At 34.2% G+C, this 12,933-nt stretch overlaps 1 protein-coding gene across 2 annotated transcripts in view; it reads right to left on the bottom strand.

The window, feature by feature from the left end:
• Positions 1-12,933, bottom strand: part of parvin (beta-parvin) — a 137,804-nt gene that overhangs the window by 84,885 nt on the left and 39,986 nt on the right. For both annotated transcript variants that reach the window (XM_090407975.1, XM_090407976.1), the window contains one exon: positions 4,918-5,055. In XM_090407975.1, coding sequence (XP_090264101.1) covers positions 4,918-5,055 — 138 coding nt within the window. The remainder of the gene's footprint in view (positions 1-4,917; positions 5,056-12,933) is intronic.

Raw genomic sequence — 12,933 nt, 5'->3', positions numbered from 1 at the left:
CTCACTATTACATAATAAGACTTTTTTTGGCACAATTTTGGAGGTATTTTAGAACTGATTATAAAGGGGCAATCATCTTGATTGTAAGGGAAGCGGCACTCCCATGGACCCCTAGCTGGATCTATCCTCTCCTTCTTCTACTTTGAGGAAGACCCACTTACTTTAATCTTTCCTATAAGGCCTTATCAGCCAACTCTTCTTACTTTATGACCCTTAGAGTACTCGAGGGCCATGGGGTCTTTTCATTTCTGGCCTTACAACTATGTCCTCTCTATAAACCTTACTATATTTCTTCTATAATCTACCCTTTCCCCTTCAATATACCCTATTCCTCCTATGGGTTTAAATTCAGAAGAAGGCGAGTTCAGAAGCCTTAAGGTAGCAGCCCTACCACTGAACTATTCCATCGTCAGGCTAGTCCCCTGACATGGAGAACATAACCATACTTGTAAGCTGACAGAAAAAGATAATCGGATTGAATCTATGGGAAACGACCCTGGAATGGAAAAGGGAAAAAGAAAATGGAAACGACAAAATATAATACACATAGCAAACTGGAATGTAAGAGGAATAGCATATAAAGAAATAAAATTAGACCAGTTATTAAATGAAAGAAATTTTAAAATAGCAGTAATCACTGAAACAAAAAAGAAATTAAAAGGAACTATGAGAACTGAAAATTTTAATGTGATATACAGTGGAGTCGACAGAGACCAAAGAGCACAAGCAGAAGTCATGATTTGGATTCATAACTCCCTTTCAAAACAGTTAAAACATTATAAATTATGGAATGAAAGAATAATAGAAGCTAGAATAAAAATAGATAGAGGCTATTTAACAATAATTGGTTTATATGCCCCAGAAGAAGGAAGAGAACAGGATAATACTGATTTTATAATCAGCTACAAAACATATATAATAAAATAAATAAAAATGATTTCATAATTTTAGCATGAGACTTAAATGCAAGAAATGGAAACACGAAAATTAATAATAATATAGGAATACATGGAGAACACACTCTAAACAGAAATGGAAAAAAATTGATTGACTTTGTAGTTTATAATAACCTAAAAATAATGAATTCCTTCTATAAACATAAAGACATACATAAATATACTTGGGCAGCAAGAGGATGGAAATCAATATTAGATTACTTCATATTAAATGAAAAGACATCAAAATTTTCACTAGATGTTAGAGTTTACAGAGGATATGAAATAAGCAGTGACCACTTCCTGGTTAAAATAAAATTAAGATTACCACCTAAATGGCTACAAGAAACAAGAACAGAAAGAAAAATTGAAACATTTGTTTATAAAACTAAACTATTGAATGACACAAATGTACAATGACTATATGAACAAAGAATTAACCAGTATCTAGATAAAATAAAACAAAATGAAGAAATAGAAATAGAATGGCTTAATATAAAAACGATACTAAATGCAGCAGCAAATGAAAGCTTAGGAAAGACCAAAAAATTCAATAAAAGAAAAAAACTGAAGATCTGGGATGATACAATCAAAGAAATAATCAAAAAGAAAAAAGAAGCCTATCACAAATGGTTAAGCAGTAAAAGATTAGATGATGAAATAGAATATAAAAGAATAAGAGCCATAGCTAAAAGAGAAGTCAGAAAAAGACAGAGAATCATGGAATAAATTTGTTTCTAATTTAGAACATGATTTATATAAAATAAGACCCAATGTATATAAGATTTTGAAACACCTAAATGCAGATACCAAAGAAAACATAAAATTAAACACTGAATTGAAATTAGAAGAATTTCTAAATTACTACACAGAACTGTGGACAGACAAATTTAAAAAAGACAACTGGCAAACAATTAACGAAAATGAAAAGGAAATAACTGAAGAAGAATTAGAAATCAGCCTGAAAGAAACAAGAAACGGAAAATCACCTGGAGAAGATAAGCTAGGTTCAGAACTATATAAATATGCAGGAACAAGATTCAAAGGAAGACTCTTATTATTTTTAAATAAAATTTACTCAACTGGTATCCCCCCAATAGAATGGAAAAAAGCAATTGTGATTCCTATCTTTAAGAAAGGTAATAGAGATGACCCTAAAAACTACAGAGGTATCAGTATACTAAATTCATGTTACAAAATATACAGCAGAATCTTAAATAACAAACTAATGAAATATTCCGAAAACTTTATTCTAGAGGTACAAAATGGATTTAGAAAAGGACGATCATGTATAGACCCAGCCTTCTGCCTAAAATTAATAATAGAGAAAAGAAGAGAATATAATTTAGAAACACATATTGCATTTATTGAACTTCGAAAAAGCATTTGACAAAGTTAAAAGAAACATATTATTTAACATATTAAAAGAAAGACAAATACCAAATAATATCCTAAAAGCTGTCACAAGTATATATGAAAATAATCAAATACAAATAAGATTAAATCACGAGCTATCATATACAAGAGAGATAAACCAAGGGGTCCGACAGGGATGTCCCCTCTCAGCAACTCTTTTTAATATCTACTTAAATGAAATAATAATAAAATGGAGTAAAAATTTACACCAAGGAATTAAACTTTCACCTACAGTTAACTTAAACACTCTCCTCTTTGCAGACGACCAAATAATAATTACAAATTCTGAAGATAACTTGCAGAAAGCTATTTTAAATCTAAATGAGATATCCAAAGATTATGGTATGATAATATCAACGGAAAAATCAAAAACTATGGCCTTTAAAGGACAAGATCCAGCAAGAACTAAAATAGTATTAGATAACAAGATCTCAGAACAGGTGAATTCATTTAACTACCTAGGATGTATGATCACTTATGAAAATGAAAAAGATATAAACATAAAAATTGCAAAATATTTAAAAATAACAGGAGTAATTAACTCTATATTTAAACCAAACCTAGTTCAAAAACAAACCAGACTAAAAGTATACAATACATTAGCCCTACCGGTCTTAATGTATGGAAGCGAAATCTGGACAATAAAACAAAAAGACAAACAAAGATTAACAACAGCAGAAATGAAGTTTATGAGAAAAACTGCAAAGTATACCCTATTTGATCACAAAAGAAACGAAGATATTATGAAAGAATTAAACCAAGAACCAGTAATAGAAAAAAATAAAAAATATAAACATAAATGGATGGAACACGTTCAAAGAATGAAAACAGAAAGATTACCAAAACAAGCCTTAAAATACAAGCCATTAGGAAAAAGAAAACCAGGACGTCCTCTTAAACGATTCAACGATGACTTCTAAGGCCGGAACAGGCCATACTAGGCCTAAATCCTTGATACGTATGATGATGATTATAAAGGGACAGAGGAATACTTTCTCCAAAATCCATTGTGGTGAACTATGTGCTAGAATACTTTTTTAAATTCAAATTATTATATCAAAACAATATGTAATACATACTTGATATAATTCTTTTTTAAAATATCCATATCCTTAAGTATAAATTTCAAAATTTTTAAATAACTTATAAGTACGAGGGTGGTCTGAAAAGTTCTCGGCCTCGACCATAGATGGCAACACTATTGGCAAGATTTTTTTTTTCCTAAGTTGGTACGTCTGTCATAAGCATCCATGTGAAATTGCAAGTCATTCTATCAAGTAGTTTGTTTTATACAGCTGTCTGAAGCAAAAGTGTTGTCTGTATCCCTTGAAATGGATAAAATTGAGTATCATGCAGTTATAAAATTCTTTGTAAAAGAAGGTTTAACGCAAAAAGAAATTCCTTCGAAGTTCATAATTATTTATGGGCACTCTTCTCCTTCATTTTTGACAATTAAGAAATGGACTGCCAAGTTTAAACGTGGCTGTCCCAGCCTTGAAGATGATCCATGTGAAATACGTCCAAAAAGTAACAACACCAGAAATCATTGATCAAGTGCATGAAATTGCTGAGACTATAAACATTTCAAAAGAACGTGTAGGATATATTTTGCATGAAGAATTGCAAATGAAAAACTTTGCGCAAGACAGATGCCAGATCACAGCAGATCAAAATCGCATTCGTATGAAAATCTCTGAACAGTGCTTGGAACGTTTTAACAAGAATAAAACTGATTTTGTGCATCGATTTATTACTATAGATGAGACTTGGATTCACCATTACACACTAGAATCCAAACAGCAGTCAAAACAGTGGACAGAAGCTGGTTGTTCAGTGCCAAAGAAGACAAAGTCAATTCCATCAGCAGGAAAGGTCATGGCATCAGTGTTTTGGGATGCTAAAAGGCATTTTGTTTATTAATTATCTTGCAAAGGGTAAAACAATAACCAGGGAATGTTATTCCGATCTTTTAACCAGACTAGATGAAAAAATTCGTGAGAAAAGACCCTGTTTGCAGAAGAAAAAAAATCAACTTTCATCAGGACAATGCACCTGTCCCCAAAGGTATTTTGGCAATGGGAAAATTAAGGGATCTGCACTATGAATTGTTGGAACATCCACCCTATTCCCCAGATTTGGCTCCTTCTGACTTCTATCTCTTCCCAAAACTAAAACTCTTCCTCGCTGGTCAGAACTGAGAACCACTACAGGGACGGGATAATGGTGCTGGAGCATCGCTAGAATAAATGTATTAGTCTTAAGGGAGTTTATGTTGAAAATAAAAATAATTTCGAAATTATAAATTCGTTTTTTCATTGTTAGGCCGAGAACCTTTCAGACTGCCCTCGTACCATGTATATCAGAAATAATGAACACAATAAATTTCAATGAAAAATGCTATTAAATCACTTAAACAAAAATGTATTTATTTTCTTTCTTTGAACTCGAAATTATGAAATAAAAGTGAGAGTTTCAATCAGAAAAAATCTGATAATTTTCAATTTCTTGTTAAAAGAGAAGAAAGTCTGTCCATTTTTTAAACCTTCAAAAATAAAAATATACTTACTATCTACACTCCATTTTTGTTGATTCCAACAGTTCAATATTTTATTTGTAGCATCCAAAACAGTTTTTAATTTTTGCTTCTGGCCTTCTTCAGATTGAGTTACTTCTACTACATCTAATTTGATTTCTGTTAGCTTTTCTAGAAGTAGATTATTATATTAACAACTTCTATGGATAGTAAACACACAAACAAAAGAAATAAAATAATTGTTATATAGACAATCCCTCTAACAGACTCTTCCCCTAACCAATATATCCTTTCATTCACAAATTTTATATATCCTGTGCTTGTATGCATTCATATATTCTTAGAATAAACTATTTACTTATTTTCAGAAATTGGGTGCTTGTAAATCTGGTTATATCATTATTATTATTAACATCTGACCTCCATAGAGTCAGAGACTTATCATGGGAGGTACACACTATCACGCACAAAGCTCATCCAACAATGCCTTAAACCGATTCAATGTGTCTACATTCACCACACACTCAAGCAATTCATTCCACTCATCAACCTCCCCCAATGTAAAAACAGCCTTCTCCTCACTCCTCTGCTCACACTTATATAGTTTCCAGGATGACCTCTTGTTCTACCCTCTCCCATTACAAGAAAAATCTCTTCCGTGTCAATCTGATAACAACCCCTGGCTCACTTATATGTCTCAATCATATCCAATCCTCCTCCTCCTCCTATTCACAGGGCTTTGCAATTTACATTATCTCAATCTGTCCTTGTACTCCACATTCCAAAGACCACTGACCACCTTCGTGAATCTTCTCTGGAACCTTTCTAACACATCCTCGTCACCATGAAAATCCGGTGACCAAATCTATGCACAATAATCAATATGAGGCCTGATCAAGGCCTTACACAATTTCATCATAACCTCTTTATTTCTGAATATCAGGGTCCTTCAAATCACTGTTATTATCCAATGCTATGTCTTCACATCTTGTGCAATGTGGTCCCTGAATTTCAGGTCCTTGTTTACCACCACTCCCAAATCTCTCATCTCCTCTACCTCCTATAAAGTTTCCCCACCAAGTGTATACTTTGCATCCCATCATCGCTTACCAAATTTCAAAACCTTACACTTAAGGCCACAACATCTGCTTGACTCTGCATTGCTCACCCCAATTTTGCATCATCTGAAAATCACTAGTTAAACCCATCGCAATATCATTAATATACAGATTGAACAATGGTCTCAAAACTGACCCCTACAGTGCACCACTAGTGACCTTCTTCTTTTGAGATACTGCACCTCCATATACAACTTTCTGATACCTATCTGAAGCCAGTCACCTATCCAACTTAGAAGTCTGTTATCCAATCCCATCCGTTTCAATTTATTTAACGGCTTGTCATGTGGCAGTCTATCAAAAGCTTTTGCAAAATCTAAGTATACCACTGTATATGCATCTCCCTTGTCCAAGACATTTTTCACCTTGTATAGTACATAAGTAAGAAAATACACAGTGAATACTGCTGTTATCAACCCATTTCTGTATCCTACTTCTCACCAATTTCATAGTACCTTTACCACTACTCCAGATATACAGATTGTCCTATAATTGGTAGCCACAGCCTTATCACCACCTTTATGCAGTAGAACAATTTTACATTCTTTCCAATCACCTGTGCTGCTGTAAGACATACCTCATAAGCATTGACATACCTCTTATTAAACAGGTATGCCAATGCTACTGCTAATTCCATGAAACATTCCCTTAAGACACGTGGTGATATGTCATCAAATCCTATCGCCTTATTGGCATTAAGGTTATTTCCTCGAATACCTCCTCTGCTCACTCACAATTAAGCCATCCTCTCCCATGTCCTCTACACTTAAATTTCTCATGATTTCACCCTGAAGATGAAACCCCATTATAAAGTGATCACTGAATAGCTTAATGTCTTCTGCAGCAGTTACCATACCATTTTCATCCATTAACATGATATTATTCATAATCATTCTTCCTTCTACTTGCAACATATCTAAAAACCTTGTGAATCTACTTGTACATTTGAGTAGAGAGAAAAAAAAGGATATTTTAAAATTTGCATTAGAGAGGGTACTCTTTTTCTTTCTTGCTTACTTTTTATTATGCATTATCAAAGGGATAACAGTCAATTTGTTATGTCAATGATCTCCTACTTAAATTCCTTTGCCGACTTTATACTCTACTTTGATCGATTTATAAGCATTTCTCAACCAAAAATATACTACAACTTCAATATTTAGAATTTTTTTTTAAATTCAAAACCTGGAAGAATTTTATTTTTATTTTTCAATTTTTGTTTATTATCTTAATAATGGAATTTTAATAAAATACTGCATGGAGTTCTCATTCAACTAGCAACATATCATAGATATAATAGAGAGAATGATAGGCTGATAGATATTTATGTAAAAAATATATTACTTACTCTTTGCTTAACATATTCATATACAACTTCCAGAGATGGCCTAATCCCATCAACAATAATCAATAATACTCTCCTCACCAGTCTCCGATAATGTCAACTCTACTGACTATACAACAATCTGTGCAATTTAAATTTCCTTGATTTAAATTTCCTTAAACTTCCAATAACCAACATTGAAAAGTGCTGATATTGTCTTAATTTTCTTTGAATCCACTTCAGAGTTTCTTCATCACAAAATAATCAAGTGACCAAATATGTGCATAACAGTTTGGGTTTGGTAAAATGTCTTGATTAAATTACATGCTTATATCTTGTCAGTCTTCCTATCACAGCAAAAACAGCAATACTATACAAAAGAAAATTCTAGCAAACTTTCCACTATGACAAAGCATTTCTTTAGTTGTTAAATTCATGCAGTAAAAGATGACCTTAATAATTTTAAATTTAATTAACTGACTGTTATAGGCAGCTAAAATACAGGGTGATTCTAAATTATTGTCAGGGTTTATGTGACCTATAATTTTCAAGCTGGAAACAACAAAATAAAACTGCTTGCAGAATATGAAAGTGTAACTCAAAAATTTACTTATAGAATAAAACTGCTTGCAGAATATGAAAGTGTAACTCAAAAATTTACTTCAACATGCATGCATGCCTTTCGTGGCATGTAAGATGTCCAAGTTTTCTCCATCATTTGCAGTGTAACTGTTTCTATAGCAGTGATAATTCAGGTCTTCAATTCATTGAGGAAGGTCACAGGAGTCTGGTAAACAATGTCCTTCACATATCCCCACAGGAAGAAATCAAGCAGTGTAATAGCAGGCGAGCGCAGAGGCCACGGAATTGGTCTGCTGCACCCAACCCAGTTCCCAGGAAAATGCATGTCAAGAAATTCTCAGACAATAAGATCCCAATGTAGCAGTGCTCCATCTTGCTGAAACGCTGCATTTGGCTGACGATCTTCCAACTGGGGTAACAGATATGGCTATAGCATGTCCAGATATTTCACCACTGTCAATGTTTTTCCTGCCAACAAAAAGGTCCCAAAACTTCCAAACACACCAGACATTCACCTTTGGGCTATCTCTTTTGAATACTCGAATGCCGTGAAGATTTTCTAATCCCCATATTTTGCAGTTATGAGATTTAACTTCCCTGATATGCAAAACATTGCTTCATCACTAAATATCCATCTCCAAAGGAAATTTTCATCAGCTTCAATGTCTTGGTTATATTGGAAATGGTGGGGTTTATCGTCCAGCTGTAAAACCTGAACAATCTGCAGTTTGTAGGCACGAAGTTGAAGGCAGTTATGAACAACTCTTCACACAGTCGTTTGTTCTATACCTAACTGCAAAGAAGCTTGTCTAGTTGATTTTTATGGACTTCGATAAAATGCTTTCTGGATTCGATCAACATCTTCCTGCAAAGTTCTCGGTCATCCCACTCCTTTTTGGTGCTGAACACTACCAAGTCTCTTGAAATTGTTTTAAACAATGTCGCATAGCATTATCTGAAGGTGGATGTTTTCTATACTGATTGCATTGTGATAACAGACATTGCTTTGAAAACCAAAGCATGCACATTGCATTCTCTTGAATAGTTGCCATTTTGAAGTATGACGTTGTAAAACTCTATGTAGCTTGGAAGTACCAAAGCACTCTACATTGATTTTTACAGAGGTCAAGTCTCATTCAGATTGTTACTAAAATAACCTTATATGTCTCTATATATTTTATGCTAAATATTAATGTAAATAACCCTATGGGAATTGACTGTACTTACTGCTTTAACAAAAATTTCTAGAATGTCAAAAACAAAGGCAATGCTTTGCCACCAGAACTTTGTATAATAGCTCCATGTAAGGGCATAAGAAAGTTGTTTACGATTTAAGTGTATGAGAAAGTTGTTTGCAAGCTCTGCGTATAAACACCCTCAAAGGTTAGTGTCAAAGAGATTGGCAAGTTTCAGACAAGTTTCCGCTGCTCGACAAGATAGGATTAAAGGAGTGCACGGAGGAGAAGAAAGAACAGGTCGGTCTTAACAGAAGATCAAGGAGTCATGCCGAACTCTTCGGGAGTTACAACCCTTCGTGCAAGGTCTCGGAGAACGTGAAATAAAAAGGGACTAAGCCAAACATCAGGAGTTATTGGAGTTGGCAGTTAGAGGCAGAAGTTCCAGAAGTAGGATCCAGAGGACCGGACGTTACGACGAGCCCACGCCAGAGGAGAAGAATGGAAATGACGAGAGAACAGCCGATGTAAATACTCGCGGCAGAGTCGGTCAGATGTCCTTTTGCCGCGGGAGGTCAACCGAAGCAAAAGCCGCACAGCGACCTTCAAACGCCGGAGAATTTGCCCGTATGCTGAAACCTCTTGCTTGAGCTTTTCGAGTACCAGAAAATTGCAGTCCAAAGCCCACCAATATCCTGACAAAATGCCCCCTGAAGCAAGACTCTCCAGACAGAAGCCTAAGGCCCGAGATGAAAGGAAAAGCATAGGGACTTTAGTGCAAGACCCTATTTAATGTAAATAAATGTGTTTTAATTATATGTCAATAGAGTGCCGCCTGATCTTTTATTTTACAATGCACTGTTCCTAAATAAACTCAGATCTGTGAGCGGGAAACAACTAAGGCATTAAAAGCATAGTTTAAGTACTTGAGAAACCATGACTGTTTATGTAAATTTATTGAAGGAATTTATGCTAATAAATAAGAGAGAGAGAGAGAGAGATCTACCGGACGTATTACTTAGTCTTATGCCGATACAGAAATACTGGTGGCGCAGTCTCAACAAATAAATTTTCCAGTGTTCATAGGCATACAACCAGTAAATACGAAAGGTGGATAAACATAGTATGCAATAGAATAAGTAAGAAAGGTTACGAAAGCAAAAGAGCACTGCTAATTAGAATAAAGAGTTAATAACCCCGTCTACAATAATGCATTAGACCTTATTCGTTACAACGTCATTATCTCCCAGACATCAATGCAGTGAGTACATCACTGCCAAATAAAACTTTTTGAGTTACGTTTTCATATTCTGTAAGCGGTTTTATTTTGTTGTTTCCAGTTTGAAAGTTATAGGCCATGAAAACCTCGAAAATAATTTAGAATCACCCTATATAATGTCTTCTACTTGATAAACAAGTGCTAAACTTTAAGAACAATATAAAACACTCAAATTCTGAACTTATATCAATATACATAATTATGGGATAGAGCTTAAATTTACTTTAAAGTTAATAAATTTGAATGTCAACAAATTCATGCTATGCATCCTCAAGGAGTATACAGGATATTACAATAGTGTTCCATGACTACGTTTACATTTTTACTAGCTTTCTATGAAAAATATTCCTTCAAATTACTCTGTTGCTCTGTCATCTGTCTGTTAATCCACCAATCAACCTAGTGATCTTAATCTTCCTCTGGGTCTTTTTTCATGCCATCCTAAAATCAAACACCTGTTTTTGATAACCTTTTCTCTTTCTCTCCTCCAATTTGTTTAAATTACCATACTAGCTGAGATTAGTTCTGCTCACACATTTCTGAATGCTAACAATATCAACTTCCTTCCCAATATTTTCATTTTTAATATAATTCTCCAGTGATGCTATCTGTTCAATTTTTTAACTTTTTTGCATAACTGTAAGATATGTGGTCCATAGTCACTGAACTATTGATCCCTCAGATCCATAAATTAAAATTTGTTCAACATCATCTTACATAGAACTAGTTTATGGCTCAATTAATTTCTCTTTTATTCCATATAAATGTATTTAGATGACTAAAAATTATGCCTAAATTGCTGAAATGTTTGACCTTTTTTATATAAGTTCTCCATTCAGGATGCAGCTGTTGTTTTTCCTGTTGCTACCTATTTTCATACTAAATTGTTACAAGTTATTCAATTTAGTTACATAATCCTGCAGACCGGTACTGGATTTATTTAGAGATATATCTACATAAAGAATAGAGTTGAATATTTTTGATTTTGATATCATGTTTAATGTCACTTTGTTTTGTAATGTGGCCCATGCAGATGATGATTAAAAGTGTATGTGATATACACCCTTGTTTTACGCTTGCCATCTTTTGTAACTTTTAATTTAACTATTAACTTACAACTCAAATACAGACTATGTTATTGCTTAATATAATGTCTCATTTACGTCATATAATTGTAACATTTCAAAGAGCTTTCTTTCTTCCAATTATATATTTGGTTTAATCCTTTATCCAAGTGTAAGCAAACAAAGTTTGTGCCTGGAGTATTTTCAGGACTGGGGCAACTCGTGGCAAAGGTGGTATAGGTTCTCATCACTTACCTTAGTATCCCATAATGCAAAACACATATCCTTGCGGACATGTATAATGCTATGCATTAAGGGAAAGGTCATTACCCAGACTGGTATCGACCTTTATTGAGATCTCATCAGTGGGAGCCAGACCCAGAGGTGGTGATACTAAGGTGGAAATAATGAAGAAGTCATATTTCCATATGCCAGTTGTCAAAAGGTGTCACACCTTATCATTAAAATTCTCTGGATTAGAGATGAGTTGATGGAATTTTTTTTTCTCTTGGCTATGTACCAATTACATATATTTGGTTTAATCCTTTATCCAAGTGTAAGCAAACAAAGTTTGCGCCTGAAGTATTTTCAGGACTGGGGCAACTCGTGACAAAGGTGGTATAAATTCTCATCACCTGCCTTAGTATCTCATAATGCAAAGCACATATCCTTGAGGACACGTATAATGCTATGCATTAAGGGAAAGGTCACTACCCAGACCAGTTTCAAACTTTATTGAGGGCTCATTAGTGGGAGCCAGACCCAGAGGTGGTGATACTAAGGTGGACGTAATGGAGAAGTGATATTTGAATATGACTTCTACACTTGGATAAAGGATTAAACTAAATATATAATTGGTAGCATAGCCAAGCGAAAAAACTTACATAAAGTCATCTCTAATCCAAAGAATTTTAATGTTAAGGTGTGACACCTTTTGGCAACTGGCATATGGAAATATGACTTCTCCATTACTTCCACCTTAATATCACCACCTCTGGGGTCTGGTTCCCACTGATGAGACCTCAATAAAGGTCGAAACCGGTCTGGATAGTGACCTTTCCCTTAATGCATGCATAGCATTATACATGTCTGCAAGGATATGTGTTTTGCATTATGGGATACTAAGGCAAGTGATGAGAACTTATACCACCTTTGTCACAAGTTGCCCTGGTCATGAAAATACTTCAGGCGCAAACTTTGTTTGCTTACACTTGGATAAAGGATTAAACCAAATATATAATTGGTAGCCCAGTCAAGTAAAAAAACTTCCACCAGCTTTCTTTCTTGGTACTTTATCATATGCCTTTCCAAATCTAAAATAATTGAATACAGATCCTTGGTATATTCCCATGATTTTGTAACTATTTGCTTGGAAAAAACTGAATGAAGTAAAAAATCTCATACTGACAACCAGGCCATGAAGTGAGCTTGTTTTTCCCCATGTTTTCAAGAATGCTAGCATGAATCTTAGTTAAGATTCATGCTAGTATTCACTCAGTAAGTAGAG

This window comes from Typopeltis vanoorti, chromosome 18 (assembly GCF_054136105.1).
Source record: "Typopeltis vanoorti isolate ZY-2024b chromosome 18, IOZ_Tvanoo_1.0, whole genome shotgun sequence".
NCBI classification, from domain to species: domain Eukaryota; kingdom Metazoa; phylum Arthropoda; class Arachnida; order Uropygi; family Thelyphonidae; genus Typopeltis; species Typopeltis vanoorti.
This window is presented reverse-complemented; position numbering and strand designations above follow the sequence as displayed.